Source organism: Mustelus asterias, unplaced genomic scaffold (assembly GCF_964213995.1).
Source record: "Mustelus asterias unplaced genomic scaffold, sMusAst1.hap1.1 HAP1_SCAFFOLD_1223, whole genome shotgun sequence".
Lineage (NCBI taxonomy): Eukaryota > Metazoa > Chordata > Chondrichthyes > Carcharhiniformes > Triakidae > Mustelus > Mustelus asterias.
Genome location: NW_027591168.1, coordinates 49,668 through 67,224, shown reverse-complemented (window position 1 = coordinate 67,224; position 17,557 = coordinate 49,668). Strand labels below are relative to the sequence as shown.

General features: G+C 54.1%; 1 protein-coding gene across 1 annotated transcript in view; it reads right to left on the bottom strand.

Annotated features, from left to right (window-relative positions):
• Positions 1-17,557, bottom strand: part of LOC144488025 (receptor-interacting serine/threonine-protein kinase 3-like) — a gene marked incomplete at its 5' end in the record, with an annotated part of 85,280 nt that overhangs the window by 19,944 nt on the left and 47,779 nt on the right. The window contains 3 exons of the mRNA XM_078206042.1: positions 4,129-4,211; positions 7,768-7,855; positions 13,399-13,481. Of these exons, the coding sequence (XP_078062168.1) occupies positions 4,129-4,211; positions 7,768-7,855; positions 13,399-13,481 (254 nt within the window). The remainder of the gene's footprint in view (positions 1-4,128; positions 4,212-7,767; positions 7,856-13,398; positions 13,482-17,557) is intronic.

Here is a 17,557-nt window from a genome sequence, read left to right as displayed (position 1 = left end):
GCTTCCCACCGTTCACCCTATCTATGCCCTTCATAATTTTATACACCTCTATTAGGTCACCCCTCATCCTCCGTCTTTCCAGTGAGAACAACCCCAGTTTACCCAATCTCTCATAGAAACATAAAAACATAGAAACCCTACAGTGCAGAAGGAGGCCATTCGGCCCGTCGAGTCTGCACCGACCACAATCCCATCCAAGCCCCTACCCCCACATATTTACCCGCTAATCCCTCTAACCTACGCATCCCAGAATTCTAAGGGGCAATTTTTAACCTGGCCAATCAACCTAGCCCGCACATCTTTGGACTGTGGGAGGAAACCGGAGCACCCGGAGGAAACCCACGCAGACACGAGGAGAATGTGCAAACTCCACACAGACAGTGACCCGAGCCGGGAATCAAACCTCGGACCCTGGAGCTGTGAAGCAGCAGTGCTAACCACTGTGCTACCGTGCCGCCTTATAGCTCTCCTCATAGCTAAGACCCTCCAGACCAGGCAACATCCTGGTAAACCTTTTCTGTACTCACTCTAAAACCTCCTCGTCCTTCTTAATCCATGACCTAACCTGCACTTCTTTGGACACTAAGGGACAAGTTAGCATGGCCAATCCACCTAACCTGCACATCTTTGGACACTAAGGGACAATTTAGCACGGCCAATCCACATAACCTGCACATCTTTGGACACTAAGGGACAATTTAGCATGGCCAATCCATCTAACCTGCACATCTTTGGACACTAAGGGACAATTTAGCATGGCCAATCCATCTAACCTGCACATCTTTGGACACTAAGGGACAATTTAGCACGGCCAATCCACCTAACCTGCACATCTTTGGACACTAAGGGACAATTTAGCATGGCCAATCCTCCTAACCTGCACATCTTTGGACACTAAGGGGCAATTTAGCATGGCCAATCCTCCTAACCTGTGCATCTTTGGACACTAAGGGACAATTTAGCATGGCCAATCCACCTAACCTGCGCATCTTTGGACACTAAGGGACAATTTAGCATGGCCAATCCTCCTAACCTGCACATCTTTGGACACTAAGGGGCAATTTAGCATGGCCAATCCACCTAACCTGCACATCTTTGGACACTGAGGGGCAATTTAGCATGGCCAATCCTCCTAACCTGTGCATCTTTGGACACTAAGGGACAATTTAGCATGGCCAATCCTCCTAACCTGCACATCTTTGAACACTAAGGGGCAATTTAGCATGGCCAATCCTCCTAACCTGCACATCTTTGGACACTAAGGGGCAATTTAGCATGGCCAATCCACCTAACCCACACATCTTTGGACACTAAGGGGCAATTTAGCATGGCCAATCCACCTAACCTGCACATCTTTGGACACTAAGGGACAATTTAGCATGGCCAATCCACCTAACCTGTGCATCTTTGGACACTAAGGGACAATTTAGCATGGCCAATCCACCTAACCTGTGCATCTTTGGACACTAAGGGACAATTTAGCATGGCCAATCCTCCTAACCTGCACATCTTTGAACACTAAGGGGCAATTTAGCATGGCCAATCCTCCTAACCTGCACATCTTTGGACACTCAGGGGCAATTTAGCATGGCCAATCCACCTAACCCACACATCTTTGGACACTAAGGGGCAATTTAGCATGGCCAATCCACCTAACCTGCACATCTTTGGACACTAAGGGACAATTTAGTATGGCCAATCCACCTAACCTGCACATCTTTGGACACTAAGGGACAATTTAGCATGGCCAATCCACCTAACCTGTGCATCTTTGGACACTAAGGGGCAATTTAGCATGGCCAATCCTCCTAACCTGCACATCTTTGGACACTAAGGGGCAATTTAGCATGGCCAATCCACCTAACCTGCACATCTTTGGACACTAAGGGGCAATTTAGCACGGCCAATCCACCCAACCTGCACATCTTTGGACACAAAAGAGCAATGTCCTATGGCTAATCCCCCTAACCCGCCCAATTTCAGATTATGGGAGGGAACCGGAGCACCCGGAGGAAACCCACGCAGACCCGGGGAGAATGTGCAAACAGACAGTGTCCCGAGGCCGGAATTGAACCTGGGGGTCCCTGGTGCTGTGAGGCTGCAGTGCTAACCCACTGTGCCACCATTTGTGTGGAAATGATTTTTTTTTTAACCCTTCCCCGTGCCATTCTGCCCACCAATGTGCCCATTGGGCATGCCACGTGTGTGACCCGCCAGCATTCGTTGGTCAGCCTCGGGGGGGGCGGGTGGTGGTGGTTGGGAGGTCAACTTTCCTGTGATTAAAGCGCACACTTGAGGGGAGGTCTGGGCCTAGTCAGCCTCTGAACGGGGTGGTGTGGCGTGGGGGGGGGGGGGGGGGGGGGGGGGGTGGAAAAAGAGATTAGTGACCACAGTTCAGTCTCCCTAAAGAAAATGAGGGCCCGACCTTCCTCCGTGGGGAAAACTGGCCAGCTTTAGGGTTTCCCTGAGGTTGAGGGCAGCCGTGTTACCCCTCCCCAAGTTGCGGAGACAGCAAGGCCCTGCTCCATTGCTCTCAGGAACCTTCCAGAATGACTCGCAAGTGAAGAATAACCTCGATAGTCAATATCTTTTCCCAAAGGTAGGGGGAGTCTAAAACCAGAGGGCGTAGGTTTAAGCTGAGAGGGGAGAGATACAAAAGGGTCCAGAGGGGCAATTTCTTTCACTCAGAGGGTGGTGAGTGTCTGGAACAAGCTGCCAGAGGCAGTAGTTTTGTCTTTTAAAAAGCATTTAGACAGTTACATGGCTAAGATGGGTATTGAGGGATATAGAAACATCGAAAAACTACAGCACAAAACAGGCCCTTCGGCCCCACAAGTTGTGCCGAACATATCCCTACCTTCTAGGCCTCCCTATATCCCTCCATCCTATTAAGTCCCATGTACTCATCCAGGAGTCTCTTAAAAGACCCTATTGAGTTTGCCTCCACCACCACTGACGGCAGCCGATTCCACTCGCCCACCACCCTCTGTGTGAAAAACTTCCCCCTAACATCTCCCCTGTATCTACCCCCCAGCACCTTAAACCTGTGTCCTCTCGTAGCAGCCATTTCCACCCTGGGAAAAAGCCTCTGAGAGTCCACCCGATCTATGCCTCTCAACATCTTATATACCTCTATTAGGTCTCCTCTCATCCTAACGTCTCTCCAAGGAGAAAAGACCGAGCACCCTCAGCCTATCCTCATAAGGCATGCCACTCAATCCAGGCAACATCCTTGTAAATCTCCTCTGCACCCTTTCAATCTTTTCCACATCCTTCCTGTAATGAGGCGACCAGAACTGAGCACAGTACTCCAAGTGGGGTCTGACGAGGGTCTTATATGTGGCGGCACGGTAGCACAGTGGTTAGCACTGTTGCTTCACAGCTCCAGGGACCTGGGTTCGATTCCCGGCTCGGGTCACTGTCTGTGTGGAGTTTGCACATTCTCCTCGTGTCTGCGTGGGTTTCCTCCGGGTGCTCCGGTTTCCTCCCACAGTCCAAAGATGTGCGGGTTAGGTTGATTGGCCAGGTTAAAAATTGCCCCTTAGTGTCCTGAGATGCGTAGGTTAGAGGGATTAGTGGGGACAATATGTAGGGATATGGGGGTAGGGCCTGGGTGGGATTGTGGTCGGTGCAGACTCGATGGGCCGAATGGCCTCTTTCTGTACTGTAGGGTTTCTATGATTTCTATGATATAGCTGCTTCATTATCCCATGATATGGGCCAAATCCCTCAAGCCTTGTGGTTTAAAAAAAAGGGCGGCATGGACAGGTTGGGCCGAAGGGCCTGTTTCTGTGCTGTAAACCTCTATGACTCGAATAGATTTCCAAATATCCCCCGCCTTTTTGCCCCCCCCCTCAGCGTTGATGCACCGTGACGGCCATTTTGTCTTTCTCCCCTCTCGGGCTGGGCAAACAGCCGCCTTGTCGCTCGCCCAGGCAAGCAGACGCCTTAATCACGCCTTCCAAGGGGGTGAATCGATTTGAGCCTTGTTTCGCGTTGATTCCACACTTCTCCCCCCCAACCCTCCACCACAGCCATTCCGACACAGCAGCATCCCCTCTGGGGTTGACGCCAAATCAAAGGCCTGAAGCCTGCGGGGAGGCCTGGTTGTCATGGCGACGCACTGACCGGCGGTCGGGTTCCCAGAGATGGGAGCGGCTCCGGGAGCGTGGGAGGGTCTGGCCTGGTGGAGTATTCGGTGCGTAGCTCACCTGTGGAGACAAAGATCACGGATTAAGGAATCTCAGAGCAGGAGGATTACAATTGTACAGGGCTTTGGAGAGGCCACTGCTGGAGTATTGCGCACAGTTCTGGTGTCCTTATCCGAGGAAGGATGTCCTTGCTATAGAGCGAATGCATGGAAAAATATCGAGCAAACAGGTCAGTTTTCCCCTTCCCGAAATGGGTGATACTAGTGAACCAGATCATAGAAATCATAGAAACCCTACAGTACAGAAAGAAGCCATTCGGCCCATTGAGTCTGCACCGACCACAATCCCACCCAGGCCCTACCCCCATATCCCTACATATTTTACCCACTAATCCCTCTAACCTACACATCCCAGGACACTAAGGGCAATTTTTAACCTGGCCAATCAACCTAACCCGCACATCTTTGGACTGTGGGAGGAAACCGGAGCACCCGGAGGAAACCCACGCAGACACGAGGAGAATGTGCAAACTCCACACAGACAGTGATCCGAGCCGGGAATCGAACCCAGGTCCCTGGAGCTGTGAAGCAGCAGTGCTAACCACTGTGCCACCCAATGGGTTCTCTCGATGATCATCATTCTTGGGATTACTGCCATGAATCTGGAGTCACATGTGGGCCCTAGACCGGAGAAGGATGGTACATTTCACTTCCCGAAAGGGGTGGCCACAATGAACCACATGGGTTCAATTGATGGTCATTATTACTGGGATTAGTGCCAAATAGTCCAGATTTTATCTCAAGTGCATTTGAATTCCACCAGTTGCCGTGGGTTGAGATTGAAGACTCATCCCTCCCACCCCCACCAGAACCTCTGGATTACTCTTCAGCACCACAACAGCGTTTGCGCTCTGCACCACCCCCTCCCCCCTGAACAGTTTGAGAGCTCAATGTGCGAGTTCGCTTGGACATTTCGGAGAGTGTGGTTCAGAGTCAACCATGTTGCTGTGGGGTGGGGAATGAGTCTGGAGTCACATGTAAGGCAGACCGGAAAAGGACGGCAGATTTCGCTTCCCGAAATGAGCGACATTAGTGAACCAGATGGGTTCAATTGATGGTCATTATTACTGGGATTAGTGCCAAATCTCCAGATTTCATTTCAATTTGGATTTGAATTCCACTAGCTGCCGTAGGTTGAGATTTGAAGACGGGTTCTTCCCCACCCCTGCCAGAGGTGTCCAGATCACCAACAACCTGTCCTGGTCCCCCCATGCCGACGCTATAGTTAAGAAAGCCCCACCAATGCCTCTACTTTCTCAGGAGACTAAGGAAATTTGGCATGTCCGCTATGACTCTCACCAACTTTTACAGATGTTCCATAGAAAGCATCCTTTCTTGTTGTATCACAGCTTGGTGTGGCTCCTGCTCTGCCCAAGACCGCAAGGAACTACAAAGGGTTATGAATGTAGCCCAATCCATCACTCAAACCAGCCACCCATCCATTGACTCTGTCTACACTTCCCGCTGCCTCGGAAAAGCAGCCAGCATCATCAAGGACCCCACACACCCCGGACATTCTCTCTTCCACCTTCTTCCGTTGGGAAAAAGATACAAAGATCTGAGGACACATATCGATCGACTCAAGAACAGCTTCTTCCCTGCTGCCGTCAGACTTTTGAATGGACCTACCTCGCATTAAGTTGATCTTTCTCTACACCCTAGCTATGACTGTAACACTACATTCTGCACTCTCTCCTTTCCTTCTCTATGAACGGTATGGTTTTGTCTCTATAGTGCGTAAGAAACAATATGTTTCACTGTACAAATACATAGAATCCCTACAGGACAGAAGGAGGCCATTCGGCCCATCGAGTCTGTTCCGACCGACAGGGTGGCACAGTGTTGAGCACTGCTACCTCACAGCGCCAGGATCCTGGGTTCGATTCCCAGCTTGGGTCACTGTATGTGTGGAGTCTGCACGTTCTCCCCCCCTCGTGTCTGTGTGGGTTTCCTTCGGGTGCTCCGGTTTCCACCCACAGTCAAAAGATGTGCAGGTTAGGCGGATTGGCCATGCTAAATTGTCCCTTAGTGTCCAAAGATGTGTAGGTTAGGTGGATTGGCCGTGCTAAATTGTCCCTTAGTGTCCAAAGATGTGCAGGTTAGGTGGATTGGCCATGCTAAATTGTCCCTTAGTGTCCAAAGATGTGTAGGTTAGGTGGATTGGCCATGCTAAATTGCTCCTTAGTGTCCAAAGATGTGTAGGTTAGGTGGATTGGCCATGCTAAATTGTCCCTTAGTGTCCAAAGATGTGTAGGTTAGGTGGATTGGCCATGCTAAATTGCCCCTTAGTGTCCAAAGATGTGCAGGTTAGGTGGATTGGCCATGCTAAAATTGCCCCTTCGTGTCCAAAGATGTGCAGGTTAGGTGGATTGGCCATGCTAAATTGTCCCTTAGTGTCCAAAGATGTGTAGGTTAGCTGGATTGGCCATGCTAAATTGCCCCTTCGTGTCGAAAGAATGTGTGGGTTAGGGGGATTGGCCATGCTAAATTGCCCCTTAGTGTCCAAAGATGTGCAGGTTAGGTGGATTGGCCGTGCTAAATTGTCCCTTAGTGTCCAAAGATGTGTAGGTTAGGTGGATTGGCCATGCTAAATTGTCCCTTAGTGTCCAAAGATGTGTAGGTTAGCTGGATTGGCCATGGTAAATAGTCCCTTGGTGTCCAAAGATGTGCAGGTTAGGTGGATTGGCCATGCTAAAATTGCCCCTTCGTGTCCAAAGATGTGCAGGTTAGGTGGATTGGCCATGCTAAATTGTCCCTTAGTGTCCAAAGATGTGTAGGTTAGCTGGATTGGCCATGCTAAATTGCCCCTTCGTGTCGAAAGATGTGTGGGTTAGGGGGATTGGCCATGCTAAATTGCCCCTTAGTGTCCAAAGATGTGCAGGTTAGGTGGATTGGCCATGCTAAAATGCCCCTTAGTGTCCAAAGATGTGCGGGTTAGGTGGATTGGCCATGCTAAATTGCCCCTTAGTGTCCAAAGATGTGCGGGTTAGGTGGATTGGCTGTGCTAAATTGTCCCTTAGTGTCCAAAGATGTGCAGGTTAGGTGGATTGGCTGTGCTAAATTGTCCCTTAGTGTCCAAAGATGTGCAGGTTGGGTGGATAGGCCATGCTAAATTGTCCCTTAGTGTCCAAAGATGTGCAGGTTGGGTGGATTGGCCATGCTAAATTGCCCCTTCGTGTCCAAAGATGTGCAGGTTGGGTGGATTGGCCATGCTAAATTGCCCCTTAGTGTCCAAAGATGTGCAGGTTAGGTGGATCGGCTGTGCTAAATTGCCCCGTCGTGTCAGGGGGACTAGCAGGGTAAATGCATGGAGTTAGGGGGAATTGTGGTAGGTGCAAACTGAATGGGCCGAATGGCTTCTTTCTGCGCTGTAGGGATTCCATCATTTTATACATGTGACAATAATAAAATTCAATCAAAATCGAAAGAGCTACTGGATTACCAGCCCAGTGGCATTCCCATGACAGCATATTGTTTCCCCCCCTCACCCACCCTACCCCACCCCCTCCGTCGAACAGTTTGATATCTCAGTGGAAGAGCCGGCTCAGTCATCTCACCAACGCGGTCGGTCGCACTGTCACGCAAGCTCAGGTCACGCATGCTCTCCGAGAAGCCTCCAACACTGCCGCTGGTATCCTGGTTCCGCTGGAAATATAAAGTCATCTCCTTAATTCAGTGCGCAAAATTCCACAGGGAGATACACACCTGCTTTACCCAGCGACCCCCCCCCAACACTACCCCGCCATCCCGGGGAGATACACACCCCCCTTTACCCAGTGTCCCACCCCCAACACACTCCCCCAATCCCGGGGAGATACACACCCCCCTTTACCCAGTGTCCCACCCCCAACACACTCCCCCAATCCCGGGGAGATACACACCCCCCTTTACCCAGCGACCCCCCCCAACACTACCCCGCCATCCCGGGGAGATACACACCCCCCTTTACCCAGCGATCCCCCCCCAACACTACCCCGCCATCCCGGGGAGATACACACCCCCCTTTACCCAGTGTCCCACCCCCAACACACTCCCCCTCCCATCCCGGGGAGATACACACCCCCCTTTACCCAGTGTCCAACCCCCAACACACTCCCCCTCCCATCCCGGGGAGATACACACCCCCCTTTACCCAGCGACCCCCCCCAACACTACCCCGCCCATCCCGGGGAGATACACACTCCCCTTTACCCAGTGTCCCACCCCCAACACACTCCCCCTCCCATCCCGGGGAGATACACACCCCCTTTACCCAGCGACCCCCCCCCCAACACTACCCCGCCATCCCGGGGAGATACACACCCCCCTTTACCCAGCGACCCCCCCCAACACTACCCCGCCATCCCGGGGAGATACACACCCCCCTTTACCCAGCGACCCCCCCCAACACTACCCCGGCATCCCGGGGAGATACACACCCCCCTTTACCCAGTGTCCCACCCCCAACACACTCCCCCTCCCATCCCGGGGAGATACACACTCCCCTTTACCCAGCGACCCCCCCCAACACTACCCCGGCATCCCGGGGAGATACACACTCCCCTTTACCCAGTGTCCCACCCCCAACACACTCCCCCTCCCATCCCGGGGAGATACACACTCCCCTTTACCCAGTGTCCCACCCCCAACACTACCCCGCCATCCCGGGGAGATACACACTCCCCTTTACCCAGTGTCCCACCCCCAACACTACCCCGCCATCCCGGGGAGATACACACTCCCCTTTACCCAGTATCCCCCCCAACACACCCCCCCGCCATCCCGGGGAGATACACACTCCCCTTTACCCAGTGTCCCCCCCAACACACTCCCCCGCCATCCCGGGGAGATACACACTCCCCTTTACCCAGTGTCCCCCTCAACACACTCCCCCTCCCATCCCGGGGAGATACACACCCCCCTTTACCCAGTGTCCCACCCCCAACACACTCCTCCTCCCATCCCGGGGAGATACACACACCCCTTTACCCAGTGTCCCCCTCAACACACTCCCCCCAATCCCGGGGAGATACACACCCCCCTTTACCCAGTGTCCCACCCCCAACACACTCCCCCTCCCATCCCGGGGAGATACACACCCCCCTTTACCCAGTGTCCCACCCCCAACACACTCCCCCTCCCATCCCGGGGAGATACACACCCCCCTTTACCCAGTGTCCCACCCCCAACACACTCCCCCTCCCATCCCGGGGAGATACACACCCCCCTTTACCCAGCGACCCCCCCCAACACTACCCCGCCCATCCCGGGGAGATACACACTCCCCTTTACCCAGTGTCCCACCCCCAACACACTCCCCCTCCCATCCCGGGGAGATACACACCCCCCTTTACCCAGCGACCCCCCCCACAACACTACCCCGCCATCCCGGGGAGATACACACCCCCCTTTACCCAGCGACCCCCCCCAACACTACCCCGCCATCCCGGGGAGATACACACCCCCCTTTACCCAGCGACCCCCCCCAACACTACCCCGGCATCCCGGGGAGATACACACCCCCCTTTACCCAGTGTCCCACCCCCAACACACTCCCCCTCCCATCCCGGGGAGATACACACTCCCCTTTACCCAGTGTCCCACCCCCAACACTACCCCGCCATCCCGGGGAGATACACACTCCCCTTTACCCAGTGTCCCACCCCCAACACTACCCCGCCATCCCGGGGAGATACACACTCCCCTTTACCCAGTGTCCCCCCCAACACACCCCCCCGCCATCCCGGGGAGATACACACTCCCCTTTACCCAGTGTCCCCCCCAACACACTCCCCCGCCATCCCGGGGAGATACACACTCCCCTTTACCCAGTGTCCCCCTCAACACACTCCCCCTCCCATCCCGGGGAGATACACACCCCCCTTTACCCAGTGTCCCACCCCCAACACACTCCTCCTCCCATCCCGGGGAGATACACACTCCCCTTTACCCAGTGTCCCCCTCAACACACTCCCCCCAATCCCGGGGAGATACACACCCCCCTTTACCCAGCGACCCCCCCCAACACTACCCCGCCATCCCGGGGAGATACACACTCCCCTTTACCCAGTGTCCCCCTCAACACACTCCCCCCAATCCCGGGGAGATACACACTCCCCTTTACCCAGTGTCCCCCCCAACACTCCCCCCATCCCGGGGAGATACACACTCCCCTTTACCCAGTGCACCCCCCAACACACTCCCCCCAACCCGGGGAGATACACACTCCCCTTTACCCAGTGTCCCCCCCAACACACTCCCCCACTCTCGGGGAGATACACACCCCCCTTTACCCAGTGTCCCCCCCAACACACTCCCCCCATCCCGGGGAGATACACACTCCCCTTTACCCAGTGTCCCCCCCAACACTCCCTCCACCCGAGGAGATACACACTCCCCTTTACCCAGTGTCCCCCCCAACACACTCCCCCCAACCCGGGGAGATACACACTCCCCTTTACCCAGTGTCCCCCCCAACACTCCCCCCCATCTCGGGGAGATACACACTCCCCTTTACCCAGTGTCCCCCCCAACACTCCCCCCCATCTCGGGGAGATACACACTCCCCTTTACCCAGTGTCCCCCCCAACACTCCCCCCCATCTCGGGGAGATACACACTCCCCTTTACCCAGTGTCCCCCCCAACACACTCCCCCCCAATCCCGGGGAGATACACACCCCCCTTTACCCAGTGTCCCCCCCAACCCCGGGGAGATACACACCCCCCTTTACCCAGTGTCCCCCCCAACACACTCCCCCCATCCCGGGGAGATACACACTCCCCTTTACCCAGTGTCCCCCCCAACACACTCCCCCCAATCCCGGGGAGTTACACACTCCCCTTTACCCAGTGTCCCACCCCCAACACACTCCCCCAATCCCGGGGAGATACACACTCCCCTTTACCCAGCGACCCCCCCCAACACTACCCCGCCATCCCGGGGAGATACACACTCCCCTTTACCCAGTGTCCCCCCCAACACTCCCCCCCATCTCGGGGAGATACACACTCCCCTTTACCCAGTGTCCCCCCCAACACTCCCCCCCATCTCGGGGAGATACACACTCCCCTTTACCCAGTGTCCCACCCAACACTCCCCCCCATCTCGGGGAGATACACACTCCCCTTTACCCAGTGTCCCCCTCAACACACTCCCCCAATCCCGGGGAGATACACACCCCCCTTTACCCAGTGTCCCCCCCAACACACTCCCCCAATCCCGGGGAGATACACACCCCCCTTTACCCAGTGTCCCCCCCAACACACTCCCCCAAGCCCGGGGAGATACACACTCCCCTTTACCCAGTGTCCCCCAACACACTCCCCCAATCCCGGGGAGATACACACTCCCCTTTACCCAGTGTCCCCCAACACACTCCCCCCAACCCCGGGGAGATACACACTCAGGAAGTGTGGCTGCAATTGTATAGTGTGACGGTGTGACCACGTCTGGAGTATTGTGTCCAGAGTTAGAACATAGAACATTCCAGCGCAGTACAGGCCCTTCGGCCCTCGATGTTGCGCCGACCAGTGGAACCAATCTAAAGCCTCTCTAATCTACACTATTCCAATATCATCCATATGTTTATCCAATAACCATTTGAATGCTCTTAATGTTGGCGAGTCCACTACAGCTGCAGGCAGGGCATTCCACGCCCTCTCTGAGTAAAGAACCTACCTCTAACATCTGTCCTATATCTCTCACCCTTCAATTTAAAGCTATGTCCCCTCGTGCTAGCCAACACCATCCGAGGACAAAGGCTCTCACTGTCCACCCTATCCAATCCTCTGATCAAGTTGGTCTCCTTATTTAGAAGCATCGAAGAATCATAGAATCCTTACAGGGCAGAAGGAGGCCGGTTGTCTCATCAAGTCTGCACTGACATCAATAAACCCCGTAACCCCACACATTTCCCCTGCTGATCCCCCTGACACTAAGGGGCAATTTTAGCATTGGCCAATCAACCGAACCCGCACATCTTTGGACTGTGGGAGGAAACCGGAGCACCCGGAGGAAACCCACGCAGACACGAGGAGAATGTGCAAACTCCGCACAGACAGTGACCCGAGCCGGGAATCGAACCCGGGTCCCTGGAGCTGTGAGGCAGCAGTGCTGCCCTATATTCATTCATGGGACATGGGCATCGCTGGCCAGCATTTATTGCCCGTTCCTAATTGCCCCTCGAGAAGGTGGTGGGTGAGCCGCCCCTTCTCGAACCCGCTGCAGTCCCCGTGTGGTGTGGGTAACACCCCACAGTGCCGTTAGGGAGGGAGTTCCGGGATTTTGACCCCAGCCTCAGTGAAGGAACGGCCGGTATATTCCCAAGTCGGGATGGTGAGTGGGGCTCGGAGGGGGGAACTTGCAGGTGGTGGGTGTTCCCCATGTGTCTGCTGCCCCCTCGTCCTTCTAGAGGGTAGAGGCGGCGGGTTTGGAAGGTGCTGTCGAAGGAGCCTCGGCGAGTCGCTGCGGTGCATCTTGTAGACGGTACACACACACACTGCCGCCACTGTGCGTGGGTGGTGGAGGGAGCGAGTGTTTGTGGATGGGGCGCCCATCAAAGCGGGGCTGCTTTGTCCTGGACGGTGTCGGGCTTCTGGAGTGTTGTCGGAGCTGCACTCATCCGGACAAGTGGAGAGTGTCCCATCACACTCCTGACTTGTGCCTTGTAGATGGTGGACAGGCTTTGGGGGGGAGTCAGGAGGTGAGTTACTCCCCGCAGGATTCCCAGGCCCTGACCTGCTCTGGTAGTATTTATATGGCTGGATCCGGTTCAGTTCCTGATCAATGGGAACCCCCAGGATGTTGACGTATTGGGATAGCAGAAGGAGACTCATAGAAATCATAGGAACCCTACAGTGCAGAAGGAGGCCATTCAGCCCATCGAGTCCGCACCGACCACAATCCCACCCAGGCCCCAACCCCACATATTTACCCGCTAATCCCTCTAACCTATGCATCTCAGGACTCTAAGGGGCAATTTTTAACCTGGCCAATCAACCTAACCCGCACATCTTTGGACTGTGGGAGGAAACCGGGGCACCCGGAGGAAACCCATGCAGACACGGGGAGAATGTGCAAACTCCACACAGACAGTGACCCGAGCCGGGAATCGAACCCGGGACCCTGGAGCTGTGAGGCAGCAGTGCTAACCACTGTGCCACCGTGCCGCCCTGAGACTATCTGGCTCTCTCACCGGTCGCTACTCACCAGGACATTGCCAACCCTGTGGACGGCATCACACACATCTGCCCTGTGATAACGAAAGACCTCATCGGTACGGTCCCGACACACTGGAAAAAAAAGCGGAAATCAGCTTTAACCTGTATCTAACCCCGTGCTGTTCCTGTCCTGGGAGTGTTTGATGGGGGGACAGTGTAGAGGGAGCTTTACTCTGTAACTAACCCCGTGCTGTATCTGTCCTGGGAGTGTTTGATGGGGGACAGTGTAGAGGGAGCTTTACTCTGTATCTAACCCCGTGCTGTATCTGTCCCGGGAGTGTTTGATGGGGGACAGTGTAGAGGGAGCTTTACTCTGTATCTAACCCCGTGCTGTTCCTGTCCTGGGAGTGTTTGATGGGGGACAGTGTAGAGGGAGCTTTACTCTGTATCTAACCCCGTGCTGTACCTGTCCTGGGAGTGTTTGATGGGGACAGTGTAGAGGGAGCTTTACTCTGTATCTAACCCCGTGCTGTATCTGTCCTGGGAGTGTTTGATGGGGGACAGTGTAGAGGGAGCTTTACTCTGTATCGAACCCAGTGCTGTACCTGTCCTGGGAGTGTTTGATGGGGACAGTGTAGAGGGAGCTTCACTCTGTATCTAACCCCGTGCTGTTCCTGTCCTGGGAGTGTTTGATGGGGGACAGTGTAGAGGGAGCTTTACTCTGTATCTAACCCCGTGCTGTACCTGTCCTGGGAGTGTTTGATGGGGGACAGTGTAGAGGGAGCTTTACCCTGTATCTAACCCCGTGCTGTTCCTGTCCTGGGAGTGTTTGATGGGGGACAGTGTAGAGGGAGCTTTACTCTGTATCTAACCCCGTGCTGTACCTGTCCTGGGAGTGTTTGATGGGGGGACAGTGTAGAGGGAGCTTTACTCTGTATCTAACCCCGTGCTGTACCTGTCCTGGGAGTGTTTGATGGGGACAGTGTAGAGGGAGCTTTACTCTGTATCTAACCCCGTGCTGTACCTGTCCTGGGAGTGTTTGATGGGGACAGTGTAGAGGGAGCTTTACTCTGTATCTAACCCCGTGCTGTACCTGTCCTGGGAGTGTTTGATGGAGACAGGGTAGAGGGAGCTTTACTCTGTATCTAACTCCGTGCTGTACCTATGCTGGGAGTGTTTGATGGAGACAGTGTAGAGGGAGCTTTACTCTGTATCTAACCCCGTGATGTACCTGTCCTGGGAGTGTTTGATGGGGACAGCGTAGAGGGAGCTTTACTCTGTATCTAACCCCGTGCTGTACCTCTCCTGGGAGTGTTTGATGGGGACAGTGTAGAGGGAGCTTTACTCTGTATCGAACCCCGTACTGTCCCTGTCCTGGGAGTGTTTGATGGGGGACAGTGTAGAGGAAGTTTTACTCTGTATCTAACCCCGTGCTGTACCTGTCCTGGGAGTGTTTGATGGGGGACAGTGTAGAGGGAGCTTTACTCTGTATCTAACCCCGTGCTGTACCTGTCCTGGGAGTGTTTGATGGGGGACAGTGTAGAGGGAGCTTTACTCTGTATCTAACCCCGTGCTGTACCTGTGCTGGGAGTGTTTGATGGGGGACAGTGTAGAGGGAGCTTTACTCTGTATCTAACCCCGTGCTGTACCTGTCCTGGGAGTGTTTGATGGTGGACAGTGTAGAGGGAGCTTTACTCTGTATCGAACCCCGTACTGTCCCTGTCCTGGGAGTGTTTGATGGGGGACAGTGTAGAGGAAGTTTTACTCTGTATCTAACCCCGTGCTGTACCTGTCCTGGGAGTGTTTGATGGGGGACAGTGTAGAGGGAGCTTTACTCTGTATCTAACCCCGTGCTGTACCTGTCCTGGGAGTGTTTGATGGGGAGACAGTGTCGAGGGAGCTTTACTCTGTATCTAACCCCGTGCTGTACCTGTCCTGGGAGTGTTTGATGGGGACAGTGTAGAGGGAGCTTTACTCTGTATCTAACCCCGTGCTGTACCTGTCCTGGGAGTGTTTGATGGGGACAGTGTAGAGGGAGCTTTACTCTGTATCTAACACCGTGCTGTACCTGTCCTGGGAGTCTTTGATGGGGGACAGTGTAGAGGGAGCTTTACTCTGTATCTAACCCCGTGCTGTACCTGTCCTGGGAGTGTTTGATGGGGACAGTGTAGAGGGAGCTTTACTCTGTATCTAACACCGTGCTGTACCTGTCCTGGGAGTGTTTGATGGGGACAGTGTAGAGGGAGCTTTACTCTGTATCTAACCCCGTGCTGTACCTGTCCTGGGAGTGTTTGATGGGGGACAGTGTAGAGGGAGCTTTACTCTGTATCTAACACCGTGCTGTACTTGTCCTGGGAGTGTTTGATGGGGGACAGTGTAGAGGGAGCTTTACTCTGTATCTAGCCCCGTGCTGTACCTGTCCTGGGAATGTTTGTTGGGGGACAGTGTAGAGGGAGCTTTACTCTGTATCTAACCCCGTGCTGTACCTGTCCTGGGAGTGTTTGATGGGGACAGTGTAGAGGGAGCGTTACTCTGTATCTAACCCCGTGCTGTACCTGTCCTGGGAGTGTTTGACGGGGGACAGTGTAGAGGGAGCTTTACTCTGTATCTAACCCCGTGCTGTACCTGTCCTGGGAGTGTTTGATGGGGGACAGTGTAGAGGGAGCTTTACTCTGTATCTAACCCCATGCTGTACCTGTCCTGGGAGTGTTTGATGGGGGACAGTGTAGAGGGAGCTTTACCCTGTATCTAACCCCGTGCTGTTCCTGTCCTGGGAGTGTTTGATGGGGGACAGTGTAGAGGGAGCTTTACTCTGTATCTAACCACGTGCTGTACCTGTCCTGGGAGTGTTTGATGGGGGGACAGTGTAGAGGGAGCTTTACTCTGTATCTAACCCCGTGCTGTACCTGTCCTGGGAGTGTTTGATGGGGACAGTGTAGAGGGAGCTTTACTCTGTATCTAACCCCGTGCTGTACCTGTCCTGGGAGTGTTTGATGGGGACAGTGTAGAGGGAGCTTTACTCTGTATCTAACCCCGTGCTGTACCTGTCCTGGGAGTGTTTGATGGAGACAGGGTAGAGGGAGCTGTACTCTGTATCTAACCCAGTGCTGTACCCGTGCTGGGAGTGTTTGATGGAGACAGTGTAGAGGGAGCTTTACTCTGTATCTAACCCCGTGATGTACCTGTCCTGGGAGTGTTTGATGGGGACAGTGTAGAGGGAGCTTTACTCTGTATCTAACCCCGTGCTGTACCTCTCCTGGGAGTGTTTGATGGGGACAGTGTAGAGGGAGCTTTACTCTGTATCTAACCCCGTGCTGTACCTGTGCTGGGAGTGTTTGATGGAGACAGTGTAGAGGGAGCTTTACTCTGTATCTAACCCCGTGCTGTACCTGTGCTGGGAGTGTTTGATGGAGACAGTGTAGAGGGAGCTTTACTCTGTATCTAACCCCGTGCTGTACCTGTCCTGGGAGTGTTTGATGGGGGACAGTGTAGAGGGAGCTTTACTCTGTATCTAACCCCGTGCTGTACCTGTCCTGGGAGTGTTTGATGGGGGACAGTGTAGAGGGAGCTTTACTCTGTATCGAACCCCGTACTGTCCCTGTCCTGGGAGTGTTTGATGGGGACAGTGTAGAGGAAGCTTTACTCTGTATCTAACCCCGTGCTGTACCTGTCCTGGGAGTGTTTGATGGGGGACAGAGTAGAGGGAGCTTTACTCTGTATCTAACCCCGTGCTGTACCTGTCCTGGGAGTGTTTGATGGGGAGACAGTGTCGAGGGAGCTTTACTCTGTATCTAACCCCGTGCTGTACCTGTCCTGGGAGTGTTTGATGGGGACAGTGTAGAGGGAGCTTTACTCTGTATCTAACCCCGTGCTGTACCTGTCCTGGGAGTGTTTGATGGGGACAGTGTAGAGGGAGCTTTACTCTGTATCTAACCCCGTGCTGTACCTGTCCTGGGAGTGTTTGATGGGGACAGTGTAGAGGGAGCGTTACTCTGTATCTAACCCCGTGCTGTACCTGTCCTGGGAGTGTTTGACGGGGGACAGTGTACAGGGAGCTTTACTCTGTATCTAACCCCGTGCTGTACCTGTCCTGGGAGTGTTTGATGGGGGACAGTGTAGAGGGAGCTTTACTCTGTATCTAACCCCGTGCTGTACCTGTCCTGGGAGTGTTTGATGGGGGACAGTGTAGAGGGAGCTTTACTCTGTAT